This window comes from Mastacembelus armatus, chromosome 3 (assembly GCF_900324485.2).
Source record: "Mastacembelus armatus chromosome 3, fMasArm1.2, whole genome shotgun sequence".
Classification (NCBI taxonomy): Eukaryota; Metazoa; Chordata; class Actinopteri; order Synbranchiformes; family Mastacembelidae; genus Mastacembelus; species Mastacembelus armatus.
The window spans coordinates 16,533,198-16,560,992 of NC_046635.1; the positions used below are offsets into that span (position 1 = coordinate 16,533,198).

Below are 27,795 nucleotides of genomic sequence, written 5' to 3' on the forward strand. Positions count from 1 at the left end.
TTATCGGACAGATTCCAGTTTGTTCATGTCCATGATGAACCTTCCACACGAACAAAAGTTAGTTATGGAGTTCCACAAGGTTCTGTGCTAGGACCGATTCTGTTCACCCTGTACATGCTTCCTTTAGGATATATCATTAGGAAGCACTCTATTAATTACCACTGCTATGCGGATGACACTCAGTTATATCAATCTATTAAACCTGTTAACACAAACCAGTTAACCAGACTTCAAGCCTGTCTAACTGACATAAAGGCTTGGATGACCAGTAACTTTTTACTTTTAAACTCGGAGAAAACAGAAGTCATTATATTTGGGCCTAAAAATCTCAGAAATAACTTTTCTAAAATTATAGCTACTCTAGATGGCATAGCCCTGGCCTCCAGCACTACTGTAAAAAACCTTGGAGTTATTTTTGACCAGGACATGTCCTTTAACTCACACATAAAACAAATTTCTAGAACTGCATTCTTTCACCTGCGCAACATTTCCAAAATTAGGAACATCCTGTCTCAAAATGATGCAGAAAAACTAGTCCATGCGTTTGTTTCCTCAAGGCTAGATTACTGTAACTCATTACTATCTGGATGTCCTAATATCTTAATAAAAAGCCTCCAATTAATCCAGAATGCCGCAGCCAGAGTCCTGACAGGAACTAGCAAGAGAGATCATATTTCTCCTATATTGGCTTCTCTTCATTGGCTCCCTGTAAAATATAGAATAGAATTTAAAATCCTTCTTCTCACATACAAATCCCTTCATAATCAAGCTCCTTCATACCTTAAAGACCTCATAGTACCATATTATCCCAATAGACCACTTCGCTCTCAGAGTGCAGGCCTACTTGTGGTTCCCAGAGTTCTCAAAAGCAGAATGGGAGGCAGAGCCTTTAGCTATCAAGCTCCTCTCCTGTGGAACCAGCTCTCAGCCTGGGTTCAGGAGGCAGACACTCTCTGTACTTTTAAGGCTAGACTTAAAACCTTCCTCTTTGACAAAGCATATAGTTAGGGCTGGCTTCAGGCAACCCTGAACCATCCCTTAGTTAGTTATGCTGCTATAGGCCTAGACTGCCCGAGGACCATCGGTGCACTGAGCTCCCCTACCCTAACCGCCTCCCCCCCTTTCCCTTCCCCTCCCCTCCCCTCTCTTCTCTCCTCCCACCTCATGTATATTCCACCATTGAATGTTACTAACCTTGTGCTCTCTCTCTCCCCTAGTTTGTGCTCTCTTCCTCTCTCTCTGTTCTCTCTCTGTACCTTCTGCAGGGGTTCCTGGTCCTGGAGCTGTATATCGCTGATGTGCAGTTACTGGTCCCACCAACCTGCAGTGTCTATTTGTTGTTTATTGTTGCTGTTCTTTTCTCTCTGCTCTATCCACTCACCCCAACCGGTCGAGGCAGATGGCCGCCCAAACTGAGCCCGGTTCTGCTGGAGGTTTTTTCTTCCGTTAAAGGGAGTTTTTCCTCTCCACTGTTGCCAAGTGCTTGCTCATAAGGGAATTGTTGGGTTTTTAGTTTTAGTTTCTGTAAAGTGCCTTGAGATGATTTGTATTGTGATTTGGCGCTATACAAATAAAATTGAATTGAATTGAATTGAATTGATGGAGAAGTACAGAGAAGGCCAGAAGGAGCTGCATCGTGTCTTTGTAGATTTGGAAAAAGTGTATGACAGGGTGCAGAGAGAGGAGCTGTGGTTTTGTATGAGGAAGTCTGGAGTGGCAGAGAAGTATGTTCGAGTGGTGCAGGCCATGTATAAGAACTGTAAGACAGTGGGGTCACTGTGTAAAAGAAATTGTTCCATGTTTTGGCATCCCTGAACATTTGCACAGTGACAATGATTCAAACTTTGTGAATGAAGTCATAACAAAAATGGCTGAGGCCTTGCAAATCACTTTGAAAAATTATTGTGCATATCATCCATAGTCTACAGGATCTGTTGAAGGAACTAATGGGACAATAAAATCTAAATTGAAAAAAGCAATGGCGAAAAAATTAAATTGGGTGAAGTGTCTCCCTTTAGTAACTCTAAGTATGCACATTCCTAAAAGTAGTAAAGGATTGTTCCCTTTTGATATGGTGTTTGGAAAGCTTTATGCTATTCAGGCATTGAAACCATTTGCATGCGCAGATGAGGAAAGAAAAACTGCTTGGGCAGAATATATGGCTCAGCTGCCAGGACAAATGAATGCTCTCAAAAGTGTCTCTCCTCAGGGTCCCAGGGACACCTTGAACACCACTAGTGAAATCTGGGAAGTGGGTACTAGTTTATCAAGAGGAAGCACTCACACAACCAAGTGTACTGGTTCATGGATCCACGTGATTCACTATAAGAAGTTACACTTTGAACTTTCATATCACCTGGGTGCACCTAAAGGAGACATCTGACTGCATTTTCTTTGTTTCAATTAAAAAAGAGAATTTATCCAAAAGAATGCATAACTAAAGTTTGAAACCTAGGCCCTTTCTGCATGTCCCTGCATGTGTTATTTTTTAAGTCCAGCTTCCAGTCCAATGAAATACAATTTGGAATTAAATGGTGACTGTAAATTGCCTATATTTGGGAATGTGAGTGTGGGTGTGAAAGACTGATGATCTGTCCAGGGTGTACCAGGCCTTTTGCTCAATGTCAGCAGGGATTGACTCCAGGCCCCCTGGAACCCTGGATGTTTCAGAATAAGCAGTAGATAATGGATGAATGATGAATGGAGTTATTTGTTGAAATACTCTGCCAATTTGTTTTATTGATCCATCTGTTTGCATTTCCTGATCATATTTATACCAAGGTCAGCAGACCTATATATAAGCTCAAATAAGATAAAAAAGGGGCCTTTGACCTTTGAAAATCCGCTACCATTTCCTTTGTCTAATTTTTGTGACTCAAATTATTGAAATTATATATAGAGAAAATATATATACCTGAAGTAAATATTTTCTTACACATTAGATTTATGTTTTTAATATTTATTATTCTTATATATTATTTAGATTCAGTACAATTTTGCACGCGCTTCATAAGCTTGTTGTCTCACCCTAAAGTTTAAATGATCATACTCAAAAAGAAAGCATTTTAGAAATTGCACCATTCATTGAGGCAGTAACAGAAGTAAACCAATCAGGTGTTTAGAGTGAGTGACGTCATACAAGCTAGCCAATGGGGACGACGCTGAGTGTCCCGTGTTTACTGGTGGAATTTGAAATTTGTAACGACTCGAGTACAAAGAGTGTTTCTGCTTGTGGTTCATATAGGAACGTCGCGCCAGAAGTAAGTATTTTTTTTTGTTGTTGTTGTTGTTTTTACCATTGATCAATCCTTAAGTTAACGTTGTTGAATTTCAGTTCTAACACATGTTCTAATCTCTAGCCTGATAGAGCTTTGTTTAACGAAAAATACCGTTGCTCTGCGGTGGTACAAGATAGGTTAATCTAGGTTATCATTAACTAAAGTCAACATTTACGCTAACGTTAGCGGTAACTGTTACGTTGCTGTTATACTGATAACATTTTTTCTAAAGAACATCCACTGATATTGCAACAAACACGCAAGTATTTAACGTTTAGTGTTATTGTAATTTTCTTGTCAGCGGTCTGTAACAATAGCGTAAACACTGTACAAATGTAATCTACACAATTTATGTACATTTAGTTAATTAATATATCTAATATTAGAGTAACAGGCAATTACTTTTAATTTTAACGTGACATACTACTGAAAGTTACTTCATTTACTGTATTGGCCTTCATTGTGTTTGTAAAGTAGTCTTTGTGTTTTCCCCCCATTAAATAAATTGACGTGTTTTTAGTCAGGTTAAACCATGAGCTGGGCGGTAGAGGAATGGAAAGATGGACTTCCTGGGAAGGCGCTACAGAAGATCCATGAGTTGGAGGTCCAGCTGGATAAATTGAAGAAGGAAAGGACCCAGAAACAGTTTCAGCTGGACTCCTTAGAGGCTGCCCTGCAAAAGCAGAAACAAAAGGCCAGTGCTCAGTGTTAATGGATCAATGGATTGCGATGTGTAGATAATAGGAGTTGGAACGTTTACAGATTTTTGTGCAGCACTGAGGATGACTGGATTTGATGAAGTTTAACTTGTAGCTTGTTGTATATCTTAATAGGAGTGGAATATGGATACCTGATGCTTCTTCAGGTTGACTTGTGCGATCTGCAAAACTGAACTATGTACACTCTTGTTAATGGTTTTGTAAATGATTTTTGCAGACGTTTTATTGCACTTCCTCTGGTGGTCATTGCACAGTCAACTTGTGGTATATTTATTTGAAATATAGTTTCAATTGTATGTCCTAAGGAACGATCTAGATATCACACACCCTCACATAGTATGGATAATATCATTTCTTCTCCATAATGTGAGCTCACACAGCTTAGTCTCAATAACAGTAGCCACACTGACTTCACCTGCTGTCAGTAGTGCCTGAAACATCATCAGGACGTGTCCAGGGTTCATGCTTATGAACTGCATTTGCATCGTGCATGTATTTATATACATGATCCCACCCCTAAATAAATAAATAAAATAAATTAGCCGTACTACCCCTGGTAGATAACAGTTGTCCCATTAGCCTGAAAGGTATAGAAAACTGGAAAGGAAGAGATTTTAATAAAATTAGAAAAATACATTTATAAATGATTTGCTTCTCTTTTTCTAGGTGGACAGTGAACGTACTGAGATCTCAGCTTTGAAAAGAGAGAACCAGTCTTTAGTGGAGTCATGTGACTCTCTGGAGAAAGCCCGTCAAAAATCTGTCCATGACCTTGGAGTAAAAGAGCAACAGGTCAGTTATTGACACAAGCTAGCCAATGAAAAAAAAAATCAGTGTGTCTGTCTTAAGTTTGCCAGAGAGCTCCTTGGCGCTTCATAGCAGTACAGAAACAATTTTATTGGATTGATTTAATCGATTAAATCAGATCAGCACCGTCTGGTGTCTGTTTTAAAAATGGCACTGCATGAAGACATCATCCCAACTGAGAATAAGGGTGGCGTATTATGGGGCTGACTCTACAGCTGTCAAGTGGGAAAACTAATCACAAACACATTTTGCTTTGATGACAAATAAGGAAAATGAGGCCCAGAATATATGTATCTGTTATTTAATATGCATTTTTAATTTAATGTTATCCTAACTGAATGCTGTTCTTGAATCTAGGTGAGCTATCTGGAGGGTCAGCTTAGTTCCTGCAGAAAGACCATAGAACTTCTGGAGCAGGAACTCAAGAAGTGAGTTCACTTGTGTTTCTGTTGATATATTCAATTCAGTTCTGTTTTATTTGTATACCGCCAAATCACAACTGAATTATCTCAAGGCACTTTACAAAAAAACAGTTTTAAGCTTGGGTATAGAGAGGTTTGATTTCTAAATGTAGCTCTTGTGACATGGTGGTTTGTCAAGTGTTGCTAAAATTACTACAGAAATCTTAAATCTGACTCTTGAATGTCACTCTTGCTGTTGTTGTTTTTTTCATCTGCTCAGATACAAAAATGAACTGGATCGTTCTCAACCTACTGGGTCTTCCTCCATGTCATCCTCCTCCTTTGAACTTCAGCCCTACCCTACTCCACAGAAAAGTTTCTCTACACCAGTTGTTGTTCCAGCCTACAGACGGCAGGGTAGTGTTTTAAATTTCATGTTGTAAATTCCTGTTTTTTTCAAACTCAGCTGTTTGGTTTCTATCTATATGATCTCATACCAGGCTTTGTCTTTTAATTTTTGTATGTCTGTAAACACATATTATTGTAAATATTAGTGCCATTATTGTTGCTATTGTATTTGAGAGTTTGTAACTCTGGAGGAGTTTTTCAGTTTTCTCTGATGGTAAATTGTGTATGTGTCCAATAGATAATAGACTAGAGGAACTTCAGGAAAAATGCAGCCAGGAGATAGAAGAAAGAAAAAGACTTGACAGTGAACTCAAAGTCTTGCAGGTCAAAGTGAGTACATTACTTTTGTTCATTATGTCTATTTTAATAATCTATTAATTGGTCAGTTACGTTTTTTTTTAATCAGACCTTTACAGAAGAATATTAGGAAATTAGGCAGCACGGTCTCAGAACAAGAAGTTTCCTGGTTCAAAACCCAGCAGGGGCTTTTCTGTGTGGAGTTTGCTTGCGTGGGTTTTCTCCAGGTACTCTGGTTCCTCCCACAGTCTAAAAACATGCATGTCAGGTTGATTGGTGATTCTAAATTGCCCATAGGAATGAGTGTGAGCATGTGTGGTTGTTTATCTATATGTGGCCTTGCAATGGACTGGTGACCTGTCCAGGGTGCACCTTACTGAAATGAGCAGCTCTATTTTTTTGTAGTTGGTGATGTTAACTTGTCTCTTGTCTTCTAGCTGTTGAATCAGTCATCAGTCAGTAACAGCCACAAAGACATTGCTGCCCGCCAAGCTGGATCATCCATATTCCCATGGCAACAGCAAGACCAAGCCCACAGCCGCCAATCTCGGGATATATTAGAAACGCCTCTGGAGAAGGAGAGAACATCCCAGTGGGATGCTCATGAGGAGACTCCTATCATAGCCAGACAGAAAATGAGCTGTTCCAGAGCAGTGCAGAGTCCTAGTGGATCCTCCCAACAGATGGAGCAATTAAAGACCAGCCAAGGTGGACTGTTTGTGATATTTCTGAAGTTAATATCTTTCTTTATGTCTCTTCTGTATTTGGGTTAGTTTGACTTTTGCCTTATGATTATGTCCCACAACAGGGTTTTAATTTTTACCATTTCTTTTTTTTCTTATATATATCAGAGCTGCGGGGCCATGTGTCAGAACTTGAAAGGAATCTGTCCAATCAGGAGAAGAAAATCTGTAGTCAGGCCTCTAAGCTCCAAGAACTACAAACCCAACTGAACCAGGCCCGCAAAGAACTGACTGAAAGGGACAGAGACCTGGCCAAGACCAGCCATGAACTGAGTCAGGCCAGAGACAGTCACCAGCAGGTCGAGGCCAAGGTAGGCTTCAATGAGCATTACATAGAGCCTCGAGATTATGTTTGTATTATCCCTACCTGGTTATGTAATCTAGAGTAGGAGAGATGGGTAAAAAGCTAAGGAAAGATATGAATGTTGCACAAAAACTAAAATGTTACTGTTGATTGTTTTTAGTGTTCATCACTTGAGAAGAAGCTGAGACAAGTCACAGAGGAAATGAGCTGTCAGAGGCACAATGCTGAGAGCTTTAGACGGTCCCTGGAGCAGAAGCTCAAGGACCAAGAGAGAGACAGTCAGAAGGTACAAGAACGTGGAGTCAGACCTTGTTTAGACCTTAATGTTTTTAAGGTTATCAGACACTGTACATTTTTTTTGTGTGGTTTAATCCAAATGTTTTGTACATGTTATATTCTGTATAGGAGCTTTCTGAACTGCAGAATTCCTACCTGGTTTTGGAACAGCAACTGAACCAGACCAGAACCAAGTTAACACAAGAGATCCAACAGTCAAAAAAAGACTACAGTGTACTACAGGCTAACATGGAGAAGGTAACTTTGTAACATCTTAGCGAAGGATAAATACAGATAATTAATATTTAACTTTTCTTTCCTCTCTTTATATTATTTCTTATTTCACGTTCAACTTGGATGACATGTCAGTGAACCTTCCATTTTTGAGGGTGACCCATTTCTTTGCTCCCCAACGATGAAAAGGGGAAAATATTTTGGCATGTTTTGAAATTTTAGTGGCTTGGTGTTTAATAGTCCCACATTTCACCCCAAACACCAGTTATGTGAATCACTTTAGTGGAAGTTAACTATAATTCATAATGCTTGGTGACTTTGTTGTTTGCTGTTTCTGTAATCCATTTTACTGTTGATTTTAGTTTATTTTGTAGGATATAAAAATTCAAGATTATGGTATAGTGCCTCACAAAAGTTTTCAACCCCTTTGCCTTTTTCCTATTTTGTTACCTGGAATTGAAATGGATTGATTTACAAATTATTTATATTTGATTTACACAACCTGCTTACAACTTTTGAGATGCAAAATATTTTTTATTGTTCAAAAAGAAAAAAAGAAATCCTGCGTGTTCACACCCTCAAAGTTAATACTTTGTAGAGCCACCTTTTGCAGCAATTCCAGCTGCAAGGCTCTTTGGGTATGTCTCTGTGAGCTTAGCACATCTAGCCACTGGGATATTTGCCCATTCCTTCCAGGCAAAACTGCTCCAGTTCGTTCAAGTTGGATGGGTTCTGCTTGTGTACAGCAGTCTTTAAGTCAGACCACAAATTGTATATTGGATTGAGGTCGGGCTTTGATTGATTTTGATTCATGTTCAACGTGTCCTCCACTGGTAGTACACCAACACTCCACAATTATGAGCTTGCTGAAATTTCAATCAATTGCTGTTTTATACTTTAGTTGAGCTTGAAAGAAGGTCAACCTGAAACCACTAACCTGTGTTCACACTACAAAAAATGTCTGGAAATCTATAACTACAGTAATTAACACATTTAAATGTTTTCCCCTAAACCAATTCAGTGTTGCTTTAGCAGTGTGCTTAGGGTCATTGTCCTGCTGGAAGGTGAAACTCCTTCCCAGTCTGAACTCTCGAGCAGGCTGAAACAGGTTTTCTTCAAGAATTGCCTTGTATTTAGCACCATCCATCACTCCATTAATTCTGACCAGTTTCTCCAGTACCTGCTGATGGAAATACATCCCCATAGCACTGTACTACCACCACCATGCTTTACTGTGTGGTGTTCTGGGGGTGATAATGTTGGTCTTTTGGATGTTTCTCTAGTTAATGCCCTACTTGTCCAATCTGTGAGTTTTGGTGATGTTGCAGACTCTGGGGCTTTTCAGAGTATGTATGTATGTATGTATGTATGCTGAGAAGATGTGACACTTAGACTGCAGACAAGTGCTCTTTCAGAGTTTTATAGCAAAGGGGGTGAATATAAATGCATACACTAATTAAGTAATTAATTCATTATCTATACCCGCTTATTCCTATTTAGGATCACAGGGATCTGCTGGAGCCTATCACAGCTCTCTTTGGGTGAAAGGCAGGGCTATACCCTGGGCAGGTCGCCAGTCCATCACAGGGCCACACATAGAGAAACAACCACTCACACTCACTCCTATGGGCAAAATATGCTCTTGTTTTTCAGTTCATGTTTCGATCATTTATTTATCTCTTCCCTCGTTCCTTCTTTAGATTAACTTCCAGAAGAGTCAGATAGAAAAGGAGCTGGAAGAGCAGAAACAGAAATTGCTGAGGTTGGAGCAGAGCCTCCAGGCCTCCCAGAACAAAGAGCAGGACCTTCGCAAGAAAATGGAGGTGAGTTACCTTTATTAGAGTGGCCTTTTACTATAACTGCAAAATGATACCTTGCTAGCTACGCGTGAATAGCCATATGTGCACATCTGAAACAGTGTCAGAATTGCCACATAATATCATTTTGACCAATTGACTAAAATGTAAAGTTTTAAGCATATTTATATATCTCAACATTATAAACATAACTTTTTTTTTTTTTTTTTTTTTTTCTTCATGTCACTGTCTTTTTCTTTCATGGTTCTTCATCCCTCTAGGAGTTGCAGAAAGAGAAGAACAGTGTGACAGTCCATCTGGACCAGAGCAGCAGGCATTTGTCTTGGCTCGAGGATGAAAAGAAGAATGCAGACCAGAGTCTCGAGTTGTCAGCCCGAGAGCTGGAAAACTTGAAGAAGACACTTTGTGATGCTGAGGCCAAAAATGAGCAGTAAAGACATTTTTACTGTACAAATAATATGAAATGGTAAGGAGATTTTTTATGTAATGCATTTGACTTGGTTTTAATCATGATAAATATACTTCATATTGTAGATCTCATAATGAACTGCAGAAACAGAAGCAAGAGACAAAGAGGCTGACCAACAGGTTGACAGTCATAGAGAAGGAGAGTAAAGAGCTGAAATCCAACCTCACTGCAAGTCAGAATGAGTGTAACACACTGAAACAGGAACACCATGCTCTGCTGGAGTGGAAGAAAGAGAAAGATACCTTGATTGATAAAACTGAAGCTGTGCAAAAGGAGCTCACTGACAAACTTAGCAACTTGGAGAACAGGCTCACCTCACTAAACAAGGCTAATTGTGAAATTGAGGTAAGATACAATGGTTTTCTTATATAAAATTATTCTTAAGGAGAGGTATATCACAGGTATATTCTTATGGAGATTGATTAAGCCTTTGTAGTAAACGGTTCTGAATTCGAATCAGCTTTATTGGCACAATTTATGAAAAGCCATTTACTGTGAACATCATTTGGCATTGCCAAGTGCTTTTATCCATCCTCATAATGTTTATGAAAATAACTTGATATTATGCTATCAGGGATTGAAAATAAAATTTACTCCAAGCCAAATCCAACCAATATGAACAGTAGTTTTTAAATATATATATACGATGGACCCTGAATACATTTCCTTCCACTGTTACAGAAGCAGCTCATGCTTGTAGAGGCAGACAAGGCCAGTCTCTCTGCTCAAATTGATTCCTTGAAGGGGGAACTCCTCAACAAGATCACAGAGTTGGAAGAGAAAAACCACCAGTACAAGGAGCTGCAGTCTCATCTTTCTGAGGCTGGACAAAAGCATGCCAGGGACCTGGAGAATGTTGGTGTGCAAGTGGCACAGCTTGAAACTCAGGTGGTTTGTTGTACTGTTGCCTGTGTACACTTTTCAATTAATTTTATGACCCCATTGTACAAGAGGTTTAATGGTCTTACTCCTTGCAAATTGTGCAAGCATGCATAAAGGGCGTCTAGTAAAGTAACAGATATTGACACTGTACACAACTGGAGATACCCACTGAACATGGAATCTCAGTCTTGTGTTAGGCACCATCACGTAATATACACATATTTCATGTTCAAGTGTTTTCTTATTTTTATATATTGAATGTAATTTTAAAACAAGACTGATATAGTTACTTAGATTAGTCTGTTGGATAGCCAGTAACACATCTGATTAAGCAATTAGACATAAATTGTCATCCATAGTAATTGATCTCATTTCTAATAGTAAGTAGCCAGTATTGTATGTACATATAAAATTTTTCTGTAAGGGTGAATCCACCGCTATATGCAATCACAGTAGTATTTCTTATATTAAAATCTGATTATTATCTGTAAAGTTTGTTTTACCAGACAGGCAGGAGAAAAGTCATAAAGCACGTTATTATATATATTTTTTTAATTTAGATGCCTAGTTACAGCTACTAAAATGATAAATACTGTGCTTGCTTAATTTTTCATATCTCTGGGATGTTTGATGTGCCAGCCCAAATTTGGGTATAAAAACGTAAATGAATTTAATATTCGTCATTCCTGTTCAAAATTGTGAATCTAATACATGACAACAGAATTTTTAAACAATTTTTTTTGACAGGTTCCTAAAATATGTTGTATCAATATGTTTTCTCTTTTTACCTGAACAGGTCAAAGATCTAATGTTGCAGCTGCAAAAGGAAATTACTCGGGCAGAGCAGGCTGAGAAGACGAACACGGAGCTACAGGATGAGCACCAGGCAGTCTGTGCCCTGGTCTGCTCCAAAGACCACCTTGTAGAGCTGCACCAGGCTGAGATCAGCCAGCTGAAAGAGAGCCTCGCACAGGCAATTAACCACCAGGAGCAATATTCTAGGTGGAAGTTTTATTTGTAATTTAGTTTATAACTCTTTTCCAACTCAACAGCCTTGTAATAGGCCTTTCTTTTTGTGAGGCTGTGTCTGACAGGTGTTAATTGTGTGCAACTTCACTGTGCAAGAGGTTAATGATAATGGCCACAGCAAAAAACTGATCTTAGTTTCGTAATACCTTACACTATGTAGCCATTATTTCCTTTGGGCTGCAAAGAAATGAAGTTTGCTTTTGACATGCATATTTTCCATCTTTTGTATTTAAATCAACCAGGTTGGCACAGGAGAGGGCAGCCCTGCTGAAGCAGTGTGAGGAGAGTGCTTTAGCAAAGGCTGAAGAAACACAGCAGATGAAGCTCAAGTTGGAGGCAGCGCAGCAAGAGCTGCTGCTCACCAAAAACCAGGTCTGCTTTAATTATTAATTTCTTGAACATTATGTTTCAATGTTTTACAACTGTTGTCTTCAAAGGCACAAAATACATATTTACATTTTTTTGTGTATTTATACATCAAGTATACCAAACTTAATTATATTCTTGTTCTGTATCTTATTAATATCCTCCAGCATGTACAGATAAACCACCTTCTGGAACAGATATCTTTCTTAGAATCAAAGTTAGCTGCGAACAAAGACGCTATGGAGAAGCTTCCAATCTTGACAAATGAACTGGAAGTGGTCAACCAGTCCCATGCTGACCTTAAAAAGTCTCTAGAAGATCTTGAGAAGAATCATTTCTTCACTATTGAAATCAAGTCCAACCTGGAAAACAACCTGAATGAGAAAAGCAAACATATTTCTGCCTTGGAAAAAACAGTCAAAGATCTCACAGAGGAGAAGAATAAAGAGTTGAAGAGTCATGCTTTGGAAATTGAAAATTTACTACAGAAAGAGAAAAGCCTTCAAGAGCAGCTTGAAGCTGCCAAGCAATCAATGGCTGCTGCAAAAGCAGAGTTAAGTACTCGTCGAGAGGAGATCAAGACCATGAAGACAACACTAGCTGCTGCTTCACATGGCTTGGAAGAGAGAGACAGCACCATAAAACGTCTAAAGGAGAAGCTGAATAAAGCAGAGACAGAGCAGGCCAAGACCTCACGTCTCCTGAAGGAGAAGATAGTTGCCATTAACAAAATCGAGGTTGGTTACATATTAGCTATGCTTCAATGAAAATAGTACTTTGTTATCCTTGCCTGGCTCAGGCTATTGTAACAAATGGTAGACTAGAAGAGATGATCTTTAAATAAAGTGCAATCAGTCAGTGTTTTCGTAATTTATTCATTTGATTACTTACCTGAAGGTTCAGCTAGAGATGCTGCAAATGGACCTGGAGGACAATGAAACCACAATGAACTCGTTTGACATTCAAGTGGAGGAGCTGAAGGCAACTATAGAGTCACTAGAAACCCAGCTTGCTCAGAACCAGATCCAGATGTCTAACATGAAGGCCAACCTGGAGGACAGCAAAGTCCAGGTAGAGCCACTGTGTTGCACAAGTCTGTTCAAAGCTATTCTGCAACTGGTCTTATTATTCCGAAAACTTAATTTTCACACTACTGTATGCCCTCAAAGTCTCAATTTTTGTCATTACTGCCTGATTTATCCAATTGTCTCAAATTTATCAGCTTTAGCAGCTTCTGTTCTCATTTGACTACATCAAAATTTTCCAGGTCTCTGTCTTGGAAGCCCGATTAGAGGAGATCCAGACCCATAACTCCGTACTGGAGGCTCAGTATGTCACAGCTAAGGAGGAATTATTTGAGAGGAGCTGTGAAATAACTCGTCTGGAAGAAGACATAGTCAAACGAAACCAGCTGGAGGAGAGCGTTGCTATATTAGAATCTAAACTCCGTCAGATCACTGAGGAAAACATCAAGTTAGAGACAACTCTCAAACAGATTACTGACAATCACAACCAGCTATTGCAGGAGAAAAACAACCTTGAAATTAATTTGGGACAGGTAACAGATATCAAAGAGCAAATAGAAAATGAAATTGTTCAAGTGAATGCAGATAAAAAACAGCTGAAAGCTGGCCTAGATAAACTGTGTGAGGAAAACAAACAGCTGCAGACCAACATTAAGCAGTTAAATGAGGAAAAGCAGCAAACCAAAACAGAGTTTGATCAAGTAACTGCTAAAAAAAACAAAGCAGAGTCAACTCTTTGTCACGTCATTGAGGAGAAGACCCTGCTCGAGGTTACCCTCAGTCTGATGAACATGGAAAAAATTGAGTTTGAGTCTAAACTTGGCAAATTAACTTCTGAGAAAAATGACTTGGTTAGTAACTTGAAACAGTTAGGTAATGAAATGCTTCAGGTAGAAATTAAATACAATCAGCTGACACAAGACAATATCAAACTACAATCTGTTGTGGATCAAGTAACTGAAGAGAAGCTGCAGTTACAAGAAAGGATTGGCAGTTATAAAGATGAGGTAGCTTCACTTAAAGACGAGAATGAATGTATCCAGCGCTCACTCCAGTCCTCAGAGCAGGAGCATCAAAAGCTGAAGCATCTAGAGATGAAAGACAAGCAGAGTGAAGAGAAGAGCAGAAATAGGTAAAGTACAGCTTTATCTGTGTTCTGCTTTGGAGTTTATATGACGTCTTATGATTAATTTAATGAATATGCATGCTAATTTATGTTTGTTTGTTTTTTTGTTTTTAAACTGGTAATGTGAGCTAGCTTTTCTGTGTTTTTGCATTGCAGGGCTGAACTGTTAGAGGTAGAACAGGCTGAACTGCATCAGAAACTGGCAGGCTTGAGTGTGTTCGAGCAGCAGTACAGTTCACTGCTGGAGCAGGTGGGCCAACAGCACAGCTTCATCCAGATCCCACTCTCAGAATCACAGGAAACCCAGAAACCAGAAAAGAAAAGCTGCCATGTAGAGTCACAGGAGGCAAAAATTAGTGGTGAGTGTGAACCACAGTGTTTCGTGTTAGCAAATCTTTTATATGTAGCAATGATGCTGCTCTAATACTCTTAACATATTGATGTGCAGCACAAGAGATTGATTTTGAGCCAACATTTGATGAAAGTAAGAACCAGCTGACCCCTATGGTGTGTGAACCTTCCCAGCAGTCTGATGAGGCTTTCAGGTACAATGACTTCTGTATTAAACGCAAAGACCCAATAATAATAATAAAATAAAAAATAATATGACAATTAAAACATTCATTAATAATAATAATTGTATTATTATTAATGAATGCTTTATGAATATTACTTTTAAAACATGGGGGCCATCTTACAGCATGTGTTTTGTTTTATTATGTGATAAGTAAATCTAGTCTCACTCTACCCTGGCAGTGAGACAGAGATGGTTGTCAGGGAGGATGTGAACCAAGATCAGTTGGAGGGAGGAGATGCATGTGTGGTTGATATAGGGGAAATGGAAATGAAGAATAATGAGAAGGAACAGCTATACCATCAGCAGCAACCAGTAGATCAGGTAGAAAACACAGTTATTACAACAATGCATTTGTCTTTGCTTTTTCTGTGTGTTTATGAGTGTGAGAGATTGTTTTTAACATTTTATTTTATCTGCTTTCTTTCAGCTTTTTGCAGACAGGAGTAGTCCTGGAGATGTTTTTGAAAACAAACCTGTCTGTGACGTATATTTACCCATGTCCTCCTTGAGTGAGCCCGAAGAGTTAACATCTGGTGGTGAGGAATAAACCCTTCCATTCATTAATTATGAAAGATAAGATTTTATCACTCTTTGGGCATGAAAAGACAAAATGAACAATGAAATGTGTTTACAATTTTGTTACGTATGTGTTTATATATTTTTAACAAATTGTAACACTGTTGATAGGGATGCAAAATCACTCTTACTCCTAAGCTACTCAGCCTTTCTGGCTTTCCATTGAACATCTTGGTTTTGAAATTTTTTTTTTTTTCTACAGTGGCTAACCAGTGGGTCCCAGAGTGGGATCAACTAGCGTCCACTGTAGTGGATGATATGCAACTAAACAATCAGAACCCATGCACATACAAGAAAACTGTTTTTAAAAGCAACTGAAAAAAGCACAAATGTCAGGGCATGTCAAAATTTAGACCCCAGAGGGTTAAAGAACTATCCACTGAAGTGATATAATTATATATAATTTTGTGTTTTCTTGAGCTTGTTTCACACCGAGTTCCTGTCTATTAATGACAGAGTCATCCCTGGTGCAAGGTGATCTCCCACTCTACAAGGAAATGATCTCAGAACAAGACAATGAACTCCAGCCCATGCACTCAGATGCTGACCTTCTGAACTTCCACCTTGCACTGAGAAAGGAGTTGATGTCTGAAATGGAAGTCCAAGTTCAAAACTTGGAGAAGAAACTCCTTGCAGCAGAAGAGGAGTCACGTGGCGCAGCACATAAACTGAACATAGCTGTGGTGGAGAAGAATAATCTAGCTGATCAGGTTGGGTGAAGAAGCTGCATGAAGCCAGTGTAACAATGACATTTATCAATTCTTATTGCTGATACTAATGATGTATGCTCATATTTAGTTGGCTCAGCTGTCGGAGGAGAGGGAGACATTAACCATACAGCTACAAACAGCTAAATGCCAGCTGGCTGATGTTATGGAGGAGCAAGAAGCAATGGAGATGACCAAAAGTAAACAGTTTAAACATTAAGTATTTCTTAAGATTATTTAAAATGTATTTTAAAGTACAGCCTGAAAGAAGGTACTAAATACTTGATGTGTGTGGTTATAAATACCTCTAAGCAAAGTGCAACAATTGCATTTACACTTGTAAGAGCAACTTAAATTTGATGGCTTGAAGGGTTGTACTATGTTGTCAAATATACACATTGCTCTGATGTTGTCTTTGAATTTGAAGGTGGGTGGAATGAGAGGTTTCTACAGCAGGAGAGTGAGTTGAAGAGGGTTCGCTCTGAGAAAGCTAATCTGGAGCAGCACATACTGGGCATGGAGTCTGAACTAGAGATCCTGCAGGAGGAGAGGATCAGGCTGAAGGGTGAGATGGAAACTCAGAGGAGGACCTGTTCAGGCATGGAGCACAAGATAGAAACACTCATGACTGAGGTGAAGACTCCATCAAAAGCCAGTAAACTTTTGTATTGAGAAAACAATTCATTTAAAGCATTACACGGATACCACTTAGTGCGGTGTAGCTATTCTAAATGCTGTTATTTTTTTTCAGACAAGCAAGTTACAATCTGAGCTTGTGTTCTGCACTGAGGAGCGAGACGACCTGAATCAGTCTTTGGGCCAATGGAGAGAGAAAGTTCACAGTCTTGAGAAGATAAACCTTGACACCAGAAACCTAATTTCTGTCCTGGAGGATGACATCAGAGTGGGGAAAATGAAGTATGAAGCTCTGCAAAGTAACATGGAGAAACTGAAGACCGAAAGGCAACAGGTACGTGCTTTACACGAAAGATTAACTGACAGCAAGTTTAAGTCGGGGGTCTGGGACCTGAGAGGGGACTACACAAATCACGTTAAGGGATTCAGATGGGATTTTCCAGTTATCATCACTCTTTAATTAAGATGATTTAAATTACTCTGGATTATTTATCTTTGAAGGTCTTTGCTGCTCCAGGTTAACAACAAGATAAAATTAATCCTAGTGGTTTATCTGTTAGTTCAACTGTCAGTTAGAAATGTTTATTAGTCATTCCATGGTCTTCCTGAATTATCATTATTACTATTGTACTGTTCTCTTTATATGTTTTGCTTTCCTAGCGTGTAATATAAATAAACAGCAAGCCAAACTCTGTTCAGGAGCCAGGATATGAGCGCCTTGCTCCTTTAATAGTCCAATGTGTAGTTTACACAGTCAAACTTTGCGGCCATTGAACCGAGTAAAACTGTAAATGAAATAAAAGAAATATAGAAAATTATCAAACTATAACAAACTTATCAGTTTAACAAGTAAAATGTATACAGATACATGGCTAACTCAGAAGCAAGTTAGGAGCATTCTCAATGCAGGGCACAAGCACAATTTGTGATCGGCAATCACGAATATCATTGATTACATCACCTTTAAACTGAACATACTCTTCTGTTTAAATGAACTTACAGCCAATGCTTTCGACAGGGTTTAGAAGAAGGATTAATTTAAATGCGTACCAAACATCACACGGCTTGCTGCGTTACAAGCTTTCTGCTTCCGAGTTCGCTGCTTTCCGTCAAAATAAGAGTCCTCACATAAGAACTTACACAATAACGGCAGGAAAAAATAAACTTATACAGAACATTGAAGTATCACAAAAATATAATATTGGCAAATGCAAATGTCTATCATAAATTGTACACAGCCTCTGACAGAGGCATAACATCTATCAAGCCTAGTGTTGTAAAGGTAGTGTTTATGAAGACTGATGTTCATATTGCTGTCAGAGGTTTGATGAATACAAATATTATTACAGTTGTTGAGAGAAACAGAATGGCTGAGGTAGTTGCAAAGGCAGCTTCAACTCAAACTAAGGCTGCAACAAATTACTGTTTTAATAATTGACATCAGTTATGTTTTTGATGAATCAGTCAAACTTTTTCAATTTTTAAAGAAATCTGTTTTCAACATTGACTATGAACCTTAAATAATGAGTTTGCTACACGTGTAGGGTAGTAAAAAAATAAAATAAACTTAACTTAATTATTCTTATAGTGGCCATATTCCCATTTTTACTTATAAGCTTATGTTTCACGAGTTCATACTGTATGTCTGAATAAGAAGCTGTTGCTCAATTGGTGAGAAGTATGCCCCATGACTCTGCATTTTTGCATCAGTAATTCTGCGATCGATCCTTTGTTTTAATTACGAATGCTATAAACGTGCGCTCATCCTAACTACTGTATCTACACCTGACTTGAGATAGCTGTGCCTGCTCATCCTGGCTTAGCAAATGTGAAACAGATTGAACCAGGATGTACTTATTCAAATAGGTCAAGCTGTCCTTTTTTCAGTTATCCTGGGTTTCTTTATTCTACTTTTGTAAATACCCCTCTGGTTAGAGATGGGCTCGATCAGATCCTTTATCAGTATCAGGTTCAATATTGACATTTGCTCATTGGGTACTGGATGAACAGGGCCAATCAGTATTTCATTCCACATCTTGCACTGGACTATGCACCCACCATAACCTAACCTAATGTAACATAGCATGAGACGTGTCACCAATCCACGTGCCACATCTTACCATAAACCTACAGGAACTTCAGTCTGTAACACGAGTGAGCAAATAATATTAGCTATGGGACTGACTAAAGGGTTATATTTGGAGATATTTTAGTCTGGAAACAGTGAAAGGTAAGTCATAATGTGTGTAAAGCCAGCGTGGCGATGAGTGGAGGTACAGTTGCGTCGTACAATAACTTTACACCAAATTACTCAAGTACCTGCTGCTGGTACAAATGTACCAGGAGTTCATGCTAACCAACCGACACCACCAGGCAGCAGACTCTTGCTGAGACTTTGCAGAAACTCATTAAAAAGGCCAACTAAATATAATCAATAGGAAAACACTGTCTGTAGTAGAAAATCTCATTTTTTGCAGCCTGTTAGAGTGCTTAGAGGTCAGTTACAATCTGCCAGCCAAAAAATATATGTCAGAGACTGTTGTATCCGAACAATACGACTACAGGGTGTCCGCGGATCCTTAAAAAGTCTTAAATTCCATATTATAAAACGAAGGCCTTAATTAGCATTAAAATGTCTTAAATTCGCGTATCAAAGGTCTTAAAATGAAATCTTACTGACCCCATAAAGAAGATTTTATTTTCATCTTGAAATCAATTTGAAAGCCTTTCGCGTATTTGTTACGCAGAACGAAATAGGCGGAACCAACTAAAATACGCGTTTGAGGGGAGTTCATTGAACACATGCTTTCCGGCAGCTGCGTGAACTGCGGGAAAGTTTCAGCATTAGTCTTTTGCCATGGGTAAATGTAAATTTAATGACAATTGGTTACCCTAATTTTTGCCGTGGTTAAGTCCAGTTAGTGGCAACGTGTTCGAGGTCCGGTGCAGGCTGTGCAAATAAATGTAAAACTCGGAACAATGGGTATGAAAGCTTTGGAGACCCACATGTGGTGTGAATAACACAAAGCGGCTGCGGAAACCTGTCGGAAAACACCTGGCATTTTATTTTTGTTTTAATAAATCAAACGGTGTGTAAACAGTTTATATCAATAAACAGTGTGTTATGGTAATTGGTTGTATTGTGGGATGTTTTATTTTATTTCTACAAAATTGGTCTTAAATTTCATTCAGCGTGGTATTAAAAAGGTCTTAAAAAGTCTTAAATCTAGCTCTTAGAAACCTGCAGATACCCTGGACTATGTGTTAGCAAGAAGATGTTAGTACAGAATACAATACTTTAATAAGAAGTAGTGTGTGGTTTATTTCACCCTCACAAGCACAATAACAATAATAATAAAACTAAGTTGTATGAGAATTTGTATCAGTATGGGCAGTTGTGGATTGGAACTGAAAAAATGTGGCTCTGCCCATCTCTACTAGTTGCATGCCAGATTATAGGCCAAAGTAGCAAAAAGTGATATTAGATTGAGTAAATCCATGTGTACTAAATGTCCCACATCTCGGTTTCTTTTTTGTTTTTCCCTGTTTTTCCTAATACTGACTCTTTTTCTTTCATAAAAGCTGTTGAACCAGATTGAGGTCCTGGAGCAGGCAGTTTCTCAACAGAGTGGAGAAAGACAGCAGCTTATTTTTCATATTAACCAGATCAAAGAAGACCACACCTCTGCCAATCAAAACACAGAGTCCATGTTCAGCAAGATTCAGGTAAGGGGAAGTTTTGATACACAGCATGTTATTGTTTGTTGTTATTGTTGCACAGTACCTGACAGCACAAATGATTAATTATGTGTATTATGTGACTGTGTATTGGAACAAAAGCCTGAAAATATTTGTGTATTTGAGTCAGTGTTAAATGTCTGTGCACGGATGGAGTAAGTTTTGTGTGTGCAGAGGTTATAAAGTGTTTTTTACAATCTTTGAGCCACAAATGTATGCTAGGTTTAAGTGCTGTTGAAAAGCTCACTTCATGTGTAATTTAATTTTTCCAAAAGGATTAAATAGCTATGACTAGACATTAATGACCATAGTTATAATTAACAGTAAGGCAACAAGACTATTATAAACATTTCATCTAAACCTAAAATCTGTTAAATCTCATGTGCTTAAATTAATATCAAAAAGACATTTTGGCAAGGGGGGTAAAGAAACAACAAATTTGTCAGACAGCAAAAATGTTCTAACACTTCTGCTTGTTTCCCCAAGGCTTTAGAGGGAGAAGTGACTCGTCTTTCACAGTCTTTGGAGTCCTCTCTTCTCGAAAAGGTAGAGATTGCCTCTCGTCTGAACTCCACACAAGATGAGGTCCAGCAGATGAGAAGTGGTATTGAAAAGCTCCAGGTCCGCATTGAGTCAGATGAGAGGAAGAAAAAGAAGATGGGAGAGCTGCTCAGAGGTTACTCTAACTTTCCTTTGAAATTATATGACCTCTTTGAGTTTTATGAAAAGTTTGCTTGAATGCGACTCTGTACTTCTGTAGCTGCCCACAGAAAGTCTGACGCACTGCAGGATTGCATTGATGCCTTGGGACGAGAGAAGGAAGATATGGAACAGAGTCTAGAGGAAGCTGTTTTACAGGTATTCTGTTGCAAACATTTAAAGTATGTCTTACATTAACCCTCTGGGATCTGAGGGGGTTTTTGGGGCCTGGACAAATTTTGACATGCCCTGACATTTGTGCTTTTTTCAGTGTTTAAATGTATTAATGTCTAAAGTCTAATAACACTGTAATCAGCACAAAATTAGCTACAATAATATGTGAGCAGCAAGTTTATACAGTATTGTGTTTTTGAGAAAAAAGTGGTTATGCATGGTTAGTGAAAAACTACAATTTTTTACTCACTGAAATAAGACCATAAAACACAAACAGAACATTGGTTCACAAGACTTTGGAGACCTGCATGTTGTAGGCTAAAGTGTTTACTTCAGAGTGCTGTGAATGTCATCTTGTTCACACATTCACAGTAAACAATACACTGATTTAAATTTTCTAAGACACTTTTTGTCCAGAAAGGCCATATGCAAGAGGGTGTGCCTGAGGATGAATAGTCATGTGATTTACCTGAGAACACAAAAGACACACTGAACGACCAGACAAAGACGCGCATAATGAGCCTTTCAGTCAATGTAGATGGGACGGATTAGTGCAGCACAATACAACACAATGAGGAGCCAAACGATCCTCATTTGAGTTAAAATCAGTGTTTTTACTCTGAGGACAAGCTAAACTATTTGTCTCTGTGTGGAATACAATTAGCGCTTCATCACGTGCGTAATGCGCCATCATCCAAACATGCCGAAAAAGTGAGTAAATTCTATGATGAAGTTTGATATTTTGTCATTTCTCGGGGGTGTGCACATATTTACCTGGTTCACCTGAGATTATTTACATGTGAACAGTGGACAGTGTATAAGGCGGGACCGCATTACCTGTAATGAGGTGAGACAGGAAAAAACGGACTTCTCCTTACGTTCATACGGATTAAATAAAAAGTGATGATTTGTTTTTGACTTGAATTGTTTCACTCAAAAGAAAACATTTCAAGCTTTCTAGCCATATAATTCTTATTTTTAGGAGCCAAGTATTCGCTGAGATTCTGGTTGTTTTATTTACGCGTCTGTGAAGAGAAATGGCAGAGACAGAAAAGTCCGAGAGCGCACCCTGTCGGCTTTCTTTATTTAAAAAAAGCACAAGGTTTTGTTTTTATTATGATGGTATACCACTAAAACTAGACCCTTTACAGATTTGAATGATGTACTTCTTTTATCTGTACGATCAGAATTGACAGAGTAATTTCAGTTTGTTTCGGCCTTATCAGAAAAAGATGCGTCAAAACGCGCCGGCGCGTGCGTCGACCCCAGAGGGTTAAGACTGCAATTGCCAGGAAGAATCATGAGGCAGTGTGATCCCCCCAAAGGTTAAATATGGTTCACACTATATTAAATGCACGTTATGTCATTGCATACAGGCTGAGGGAGTAAAAGCTGTGTTGGAGGAGCAAAAGAGAAAGGTACTTCTACATAATTTGTGTTTGATAACCTGTCTTTGTAGTTGTTCTGCTTTGTGAATCATGTCAATTTAGAGATATAATTATCAGATTTTTTTCTTCTTTTTCCTTTACTTCTTTTGCTGTCACTTTTTCCACATTGTCTCCTCTGTTCTTGTCTTATTTTCTCCTGCTGTCTCTTTTCGACACCACCTCCCAACTCTTAGGTGGAGGAGGAGAAGAGAGAGCTCAGTGAGAAGCTTTCCGAGCTCTCTGCTGAGCTGGACAACCTGAGATCAGAGAAAGAATGCCTAGAGCGGGAGATGGAAACAAAAACCAACGAGATAGTGGAACTGAAGGCTGCCAAGGAGGAGCTGGAAAGAGGATTGGAGGAGGCAGATCAGAGACGAGTAAAATCTCTCTCTCTTATGGCAGAGAAGGAACAGATAGAAGCTGAAAAAGAGAAACTGTGCTCTACCTTATTGTCAGTAGAACAAGAGAGAGATAACCTACGCTGCACTCTTACATTTGTGGAGGAAGAGAAAGAAAGACTAGAGCAAGAGCATGGTATAACAGCACAAGAGAAAGAAAAGCTTCAGTCTAGTCTTTTTTTGTTAGAAAAAATGAACCATGAAATGCAAGAAACTCTTTCCTCACTCAAGCAAAAGAAAGAAGGGTTGGAGGAGGAGAAACATAAACTGGAGTTGCAGTCTTCTTTGACTGAAGCAGAAAAAGAGAACATGCTTACAGCTCTTTCTGATTTGGAAAAAGAAAAGCAAAGAGCAGAAGAAGAAAGAGACAAACTCAGAGAAGAGCAAGAGAGTCTTCGGAGAACAGCTAACTCTATGGAAAAGGAGCTGGAAACACACAAATTGTCTGTTGCACAGGTATACACATCCACTAGATGAGTGGAGATTTACATGGAAAAAACTCTCAAAATGAAATACTCATCATTTTGCCCTGGTACACTAATATAAGTGAGAATTGCATTTTTTCCCATTGAATTTTACATGCATCAGGCTCATTTTGTATCCTTTCCAGGTGTCAGTATTAACATCTGATGCTGCTCATCTGGCTGAAGAGAGAGAGACTGCTCTGAGCAAGATGAATCTTTGGATGAAAACCTACAAACAGCTGGAGGAGGAGAAGCAAATGATGTCAGGTGCACATGCACTGATCTGCACAGTACTCAAAAAATTTAACTATAAAGCTAAATAAATACACTGCAGTTTGAATTTTTTTTTTTTTTGTTTGTTTTTTTTTTAAACCAAATTTTTGTTTCAGGGGATGTAAGGAGAAACAAGAAGATACAGACTGAGATAAACCAGGTCATGACAGAAGCAAAGGAGAGAAAGGGGGAAGTGGAAGACTTGAAGACGACCCTGGAGGACAGGAGGAGAAATGCTCAAGAAATAAACAATAAAGTGGAAGAACTTAAGTCAGCCCTTTCTGAAAAGAGGAAAGAAATGGAGGAGAGGGATAAACAACTGGAGGAGATGAAGACCGAGTTAGGTGAACTGAACAGTTGTCTCGAGGACAAAACCAAAGAGGCTGATGACAGCATGGTTAAATACTGTAACCTAATGGTTCAAGTTCATAAACTGGAAGAGACCAATACTCTACTGAAAACAAGGCTGGAGCTAATTACTCAGAGTCAAAATGCCAATGCCAATATCCATTCTAGCAGTACTGACTGTACACGCTGCTGTCGCTCAGGAAAGAAGTCTTTATCCAAACATCAAGAAGAAAAGATGGATGACAACTCTGAGAACATGGTTGTTCTAACTCCTCAAAGGTCTCCTCAGGGGTCATCTTCAGGAAAACGGGGTCACAGTGATGAAGACAGTGCCCAGGAAGCCCTGCACAACTTGACGAAGAAGATCAAAGCCAATGCAATTAATACTCCCAAACCAAGAAATCAGCTGGATGAAAAGGAGATCAGGCCTGAGGGACTTCCTGAACTGGTGCAGAAAGGTTTGTGTTGGGTGGTAATCTATTGTAACTGGATCACAAAGGACATCTCTATTGATTGTATACTGGAAGATACTGCATGGGCCTACATCCTCCAGATTTTTATTCCCCTAAATTTCTGCAGAATGCAATGAGCTTGAAAATTTGGCAGCAGTGACAGAGTTGAAAATGTACAAGTATCAATCTTTGGGTTAGGGCTCCATGACATATGGTTTCAACATTGTCAACGAGATGTGCGCATGCACAATAGTTACATCACAGGATGTCAACAGCAGGCTCAACGTGTCTCACTAGAAAACATAGTCAATGAAAACTTAAACTGTACAGACGGGTACAGGTGGTTAATGTCAGTCCACAAGGGGAAAACTTGTCCAGTTGAAGAGCAGAACATTTCCATGGTTTTGGGTGGAAGTTAACCCAAACAGAAGTAAGCTTTTCTCTGGCTTTTTCATGCTCGCTCTTTCTTCATACACTGAAGACTGCAGCAGTGCAGGAAAGCATGACCACAGCCTAAAACTGAGGAAATTTCAAGTTGCACCGTTACAGGGAAAAAATAACCAAAAACAAAGATTTGGTTGCAAATGAAAAAGCAATGTCAGTTGTATTGAAGTACCTCAGAAAGGTATGATGTTGACCAATAACAGGTATGTTGTCCTGTTTTGTTTTGTTTTTTTCACTCCTCATATCACAAAATATGGTGATGGCTGCCCACTGCCCTGGCTGCCCACTGCCCCGGGTGTGTGTGCACTTGGGTTTGGGTTAAAAAGCAGAGCACAAATTCCGAGTATGGGTCACCATACTTGGCCATATAAGTCACTTTCACTTTCATATATATATCGCAGCGGAACGAACTGCAATGTCAGGTTTTTTGCATTATTTGGCAAAACTAATTTTAAAATTGACTTTTCTGTACTGAAAAAATAAGTCATTATTTGTACTCTCTTAGGCTTTGCTGATATTCCCTTGGGGGAGGAGAGTCCATTTGTCATGAGGAGAACCACAAGGCGATGCAGTCCTCGGCTGGCTACCAAACACGGTATACTTGCACCTGACAGCAAGGTGAGCAGCACGGCAGTCTCAATCCACCTCCTTCATGCACACACAAAACAATTACTTTAGTACTGGCTATCTACTGCTAGCCACAAAATGGCTAATTTATTAGTCTCATGTCAACACAGTTACACAAAAATCTATGTAGCTCAGCTGAAGAAGTCTCTTTGTGGATGCTGGGCTGGTGCTAAACTAAAGCCTAGGAGTTGGAGATACAAACCTTTCCCACCATCCATCATCATGAGGAATGTCAGGTTTATACTGAACAAAAGTAAGGAGCTGGAGGCACTGGTTAAAAACACAGAGAGCATATCATGAGTGTGTTTTACTAAGACCTGGTTGAATCAAAACACTGAAAATTCCTGTGTGGATATGTCGAACTTTGCCCTGGTATATGCAGACAGAAATTCTGTGGCAAGACTGAAGGTGGAGGATTGGCTTTATTTGTAAACAAGAGATGGTGTGTGATCCTGGTCATATTACTGTCAAGGAAAGAACATGTTGTCAGGACATTGAGCTTTTGGCAGTTGGTCTCAGACTTTGGTGTGTCTCCAGGGAGTTCAGTCATATTGTCACCATACTTGTTTACGTTCAATCAAGAGCAAACATTCTGAAGCCCTCATCAGGAGATTTTGACCATGTGACTCTCACTTCACACCTGACTGGATTTTCTGTTTTTCAACTGTCCTACAAGAGTAGGTAAAACACTAGATTTGCTGTATGCAAACATCAAAAAGGCCTATAACTCTACTGCCTTACCACCACTTGGCAGGTCAGATGACAGCCTGGTCTTACTGCAGACCTGTTATAAACTCTGTGTACTGAAGCAACCTGCAACCACCATCACAGTCAGGAAATGGACACCTGAGGCTGTGCAGTCTCTAAGGGACTGGTTTGAATGCACAGATTGGAATATATTGCTGGGAGCAGAAGGGAATGGTATGGACACTGACAGACAGGTTGACTGTTTCACAGATTACATCAGCTATTGTAGAGATGCTGTTATACCTACGAAGTCTGTGTGGTTTCCCTAATAACAAACCCTGGATCACTAGTGACATCAAGGCAATCCTTAACCAGAAAAATGAGCCATTTAAAGATGGAGACAAAGAAAGGTTCACTTTCATCACATCTATTCAGGTCAGATTCTTATTGTATGAGGTCAACTCAAGTGAAGCAATGGTGGATTTAAAGGATGCAAAGGGTTTCAGTCCAAAAAGGTCAATGGGAAAGAGTATCTATTACCAAATAAACTTTTTTTTTTTTTTTTTTTTTTTTTCACAAAAGTCCCTTCCTGCTTTATAGTGCTCGTCTCTCACGCATGCTCTTGTCGTCTTGCTGTTTATGTCTAGGTTTTGGGTCTCATACCACTCCAGAGTCCCACTGCAGACAGCAGGAAATGTCCTTCCCCATGCACTGAGGAGAAATCTAAGAGTCATTTATTGAGCTCATGGAAAACACCAGAGCATAACGAGGACCTTTCAAGAGAAGAAACACAACAGGGAGACTGTCATGTTCAGTAGCTTAATGTAAACACAGTTTTAGTCTTACACTAGCAGCATATGTATTTAAAAAAGGAAAATAACTATTATTTACCATTTTTTAAATCAAATAAACACACAGTGGCCTTTCAAGCAACAGCATGTTTATTTTAAAAGATAGAACCTCCCTGAAAGTATTTAACACTTAAACTGAAACTTTCTGTTCTGCTTGTGTGTGGGTGCATGTGTGTGTACATGTATGATTATAATAAAGGAAAAGAAAACCAATATTGTTTTATAATGCCACTTAGTCTATCACCATCTTTTGTCTTTGTCTTCACTTTGTAACTGTCTCCTTTTTGTCTTTGTCTTCACTTTGTAACTGTCTCCTTTTATATATTTTTGAAAAGAGGTCTACACTCAGTCACATTTTCTCTTTATTTTAAGTAAAGATCATTGTAAAAATTTTGATTTTTTTTTTTGTTTTTTACTAAACTTTTTTAAAAGCTTTACAGTGTTTGTGGTTGTTTCTTTTCTGCTATTATGGTATGTCACAAGAAACATGTCAAGAGTATGAACAGAAGAGCATGTAGCTGTGTTTGCCAAAACAA

At 38.9% G+C, this 27,795-nt stretch overlaps 1 protein-coding gene across 2 annotated transcripts; it reads left to right on the top strand.

The window, feature by feature from the left end:
• The first annotated feature begins 1,626 nt into the window (after positions 1-1,626).
• cenpf (centromere protein F) lies at positions 1,627-27,279 on the top strand. 2 transcript variants are annotated; one of them, XM_026293392.1, is made up of 36 exons: positions 1,627-3,260; positions 3,799-3,972; positions 4,664-4,789; positions 5,162-5,232; positions 5,486-5,622; positions 5,852-5,943; positions 6,348-6,618; positions 6,762-6,964; positions 7,118-7,243; positions 7,363-7,491; positions 9,168-9,290; positions 9,545-9,714; positions 9,819-10,098; positions 10,435-10,641; positions 11,432-11,637; positions 11,907-12,036; positions 12,198-12,767; positions 12,928-13,101; positions 13,298-14,187; positions 14,338-14,540; positions 14,630-14,726; positions 14,938-15,079; positions 15,186-15,294; positions 15,791-16,044; positions 16,133-16,241; positions 16,469-16,674; positions 16,793-17,011; positions 20,260-20,403; positions 20,902-21,091; positions 21,176-21,273; positions 22,665-22,706; positions 22,910-23,569; positions 23,724-23,844; positions 23,967-24,656; positions 25,600-25,712; positions 27,056-27,279. In XM_026293392.1, exons 2-36 carry the CDS (start codon positions 3,811-3,813, stop codon positions 27,224-27,226), a joined length of 7,635 nt encoding a protein of 2,544 aa, XP_026149177.1. In that variant the 5' UTR covers positions 1,627-3,260; positions 3,799-3,810; the 3' UTR covers positions 27,227-27,279. The 2 variants fall into 2 exon arrangements, with proteins under 2 accessions (XP_026149177.1, XP_026149178.1); XM_026293393.1 differs by lacking the exon at positions 1,627-3,260 and having other exon boundaries at positions 3,289-3,972.
• Positions 27,280-27,795: the final 516 nt, after the last annotated feature.

What these genes read in the sequence shown, in the direction of transcription:
- cenpf (XM_026293392.1), top strand. Translation starts at nt 3,811, where the DNA reads ATGAGCTGGGCGGTAGAGGAATGGAAAGATGGACTTCCTGGGAAGGCG. An exon ending in TACAGGCTAACATGGAGAAG is followed by an intron (nt 7,492 to 9,167) that starts GTAACTTTGTAA and finishes TTCCTTCTTTAG; the next exon opens with ATTAACTTCCAGAAGAGTCA. An exon ending in ACAAATTGTCTGTTGCACAG is followed by an intron (nt 23,570 to 23,723) that starts GTATACACATCC and finishes TATCCTTTCCAG; the next exon opens with GTGTCAGTATTAACATCTGA.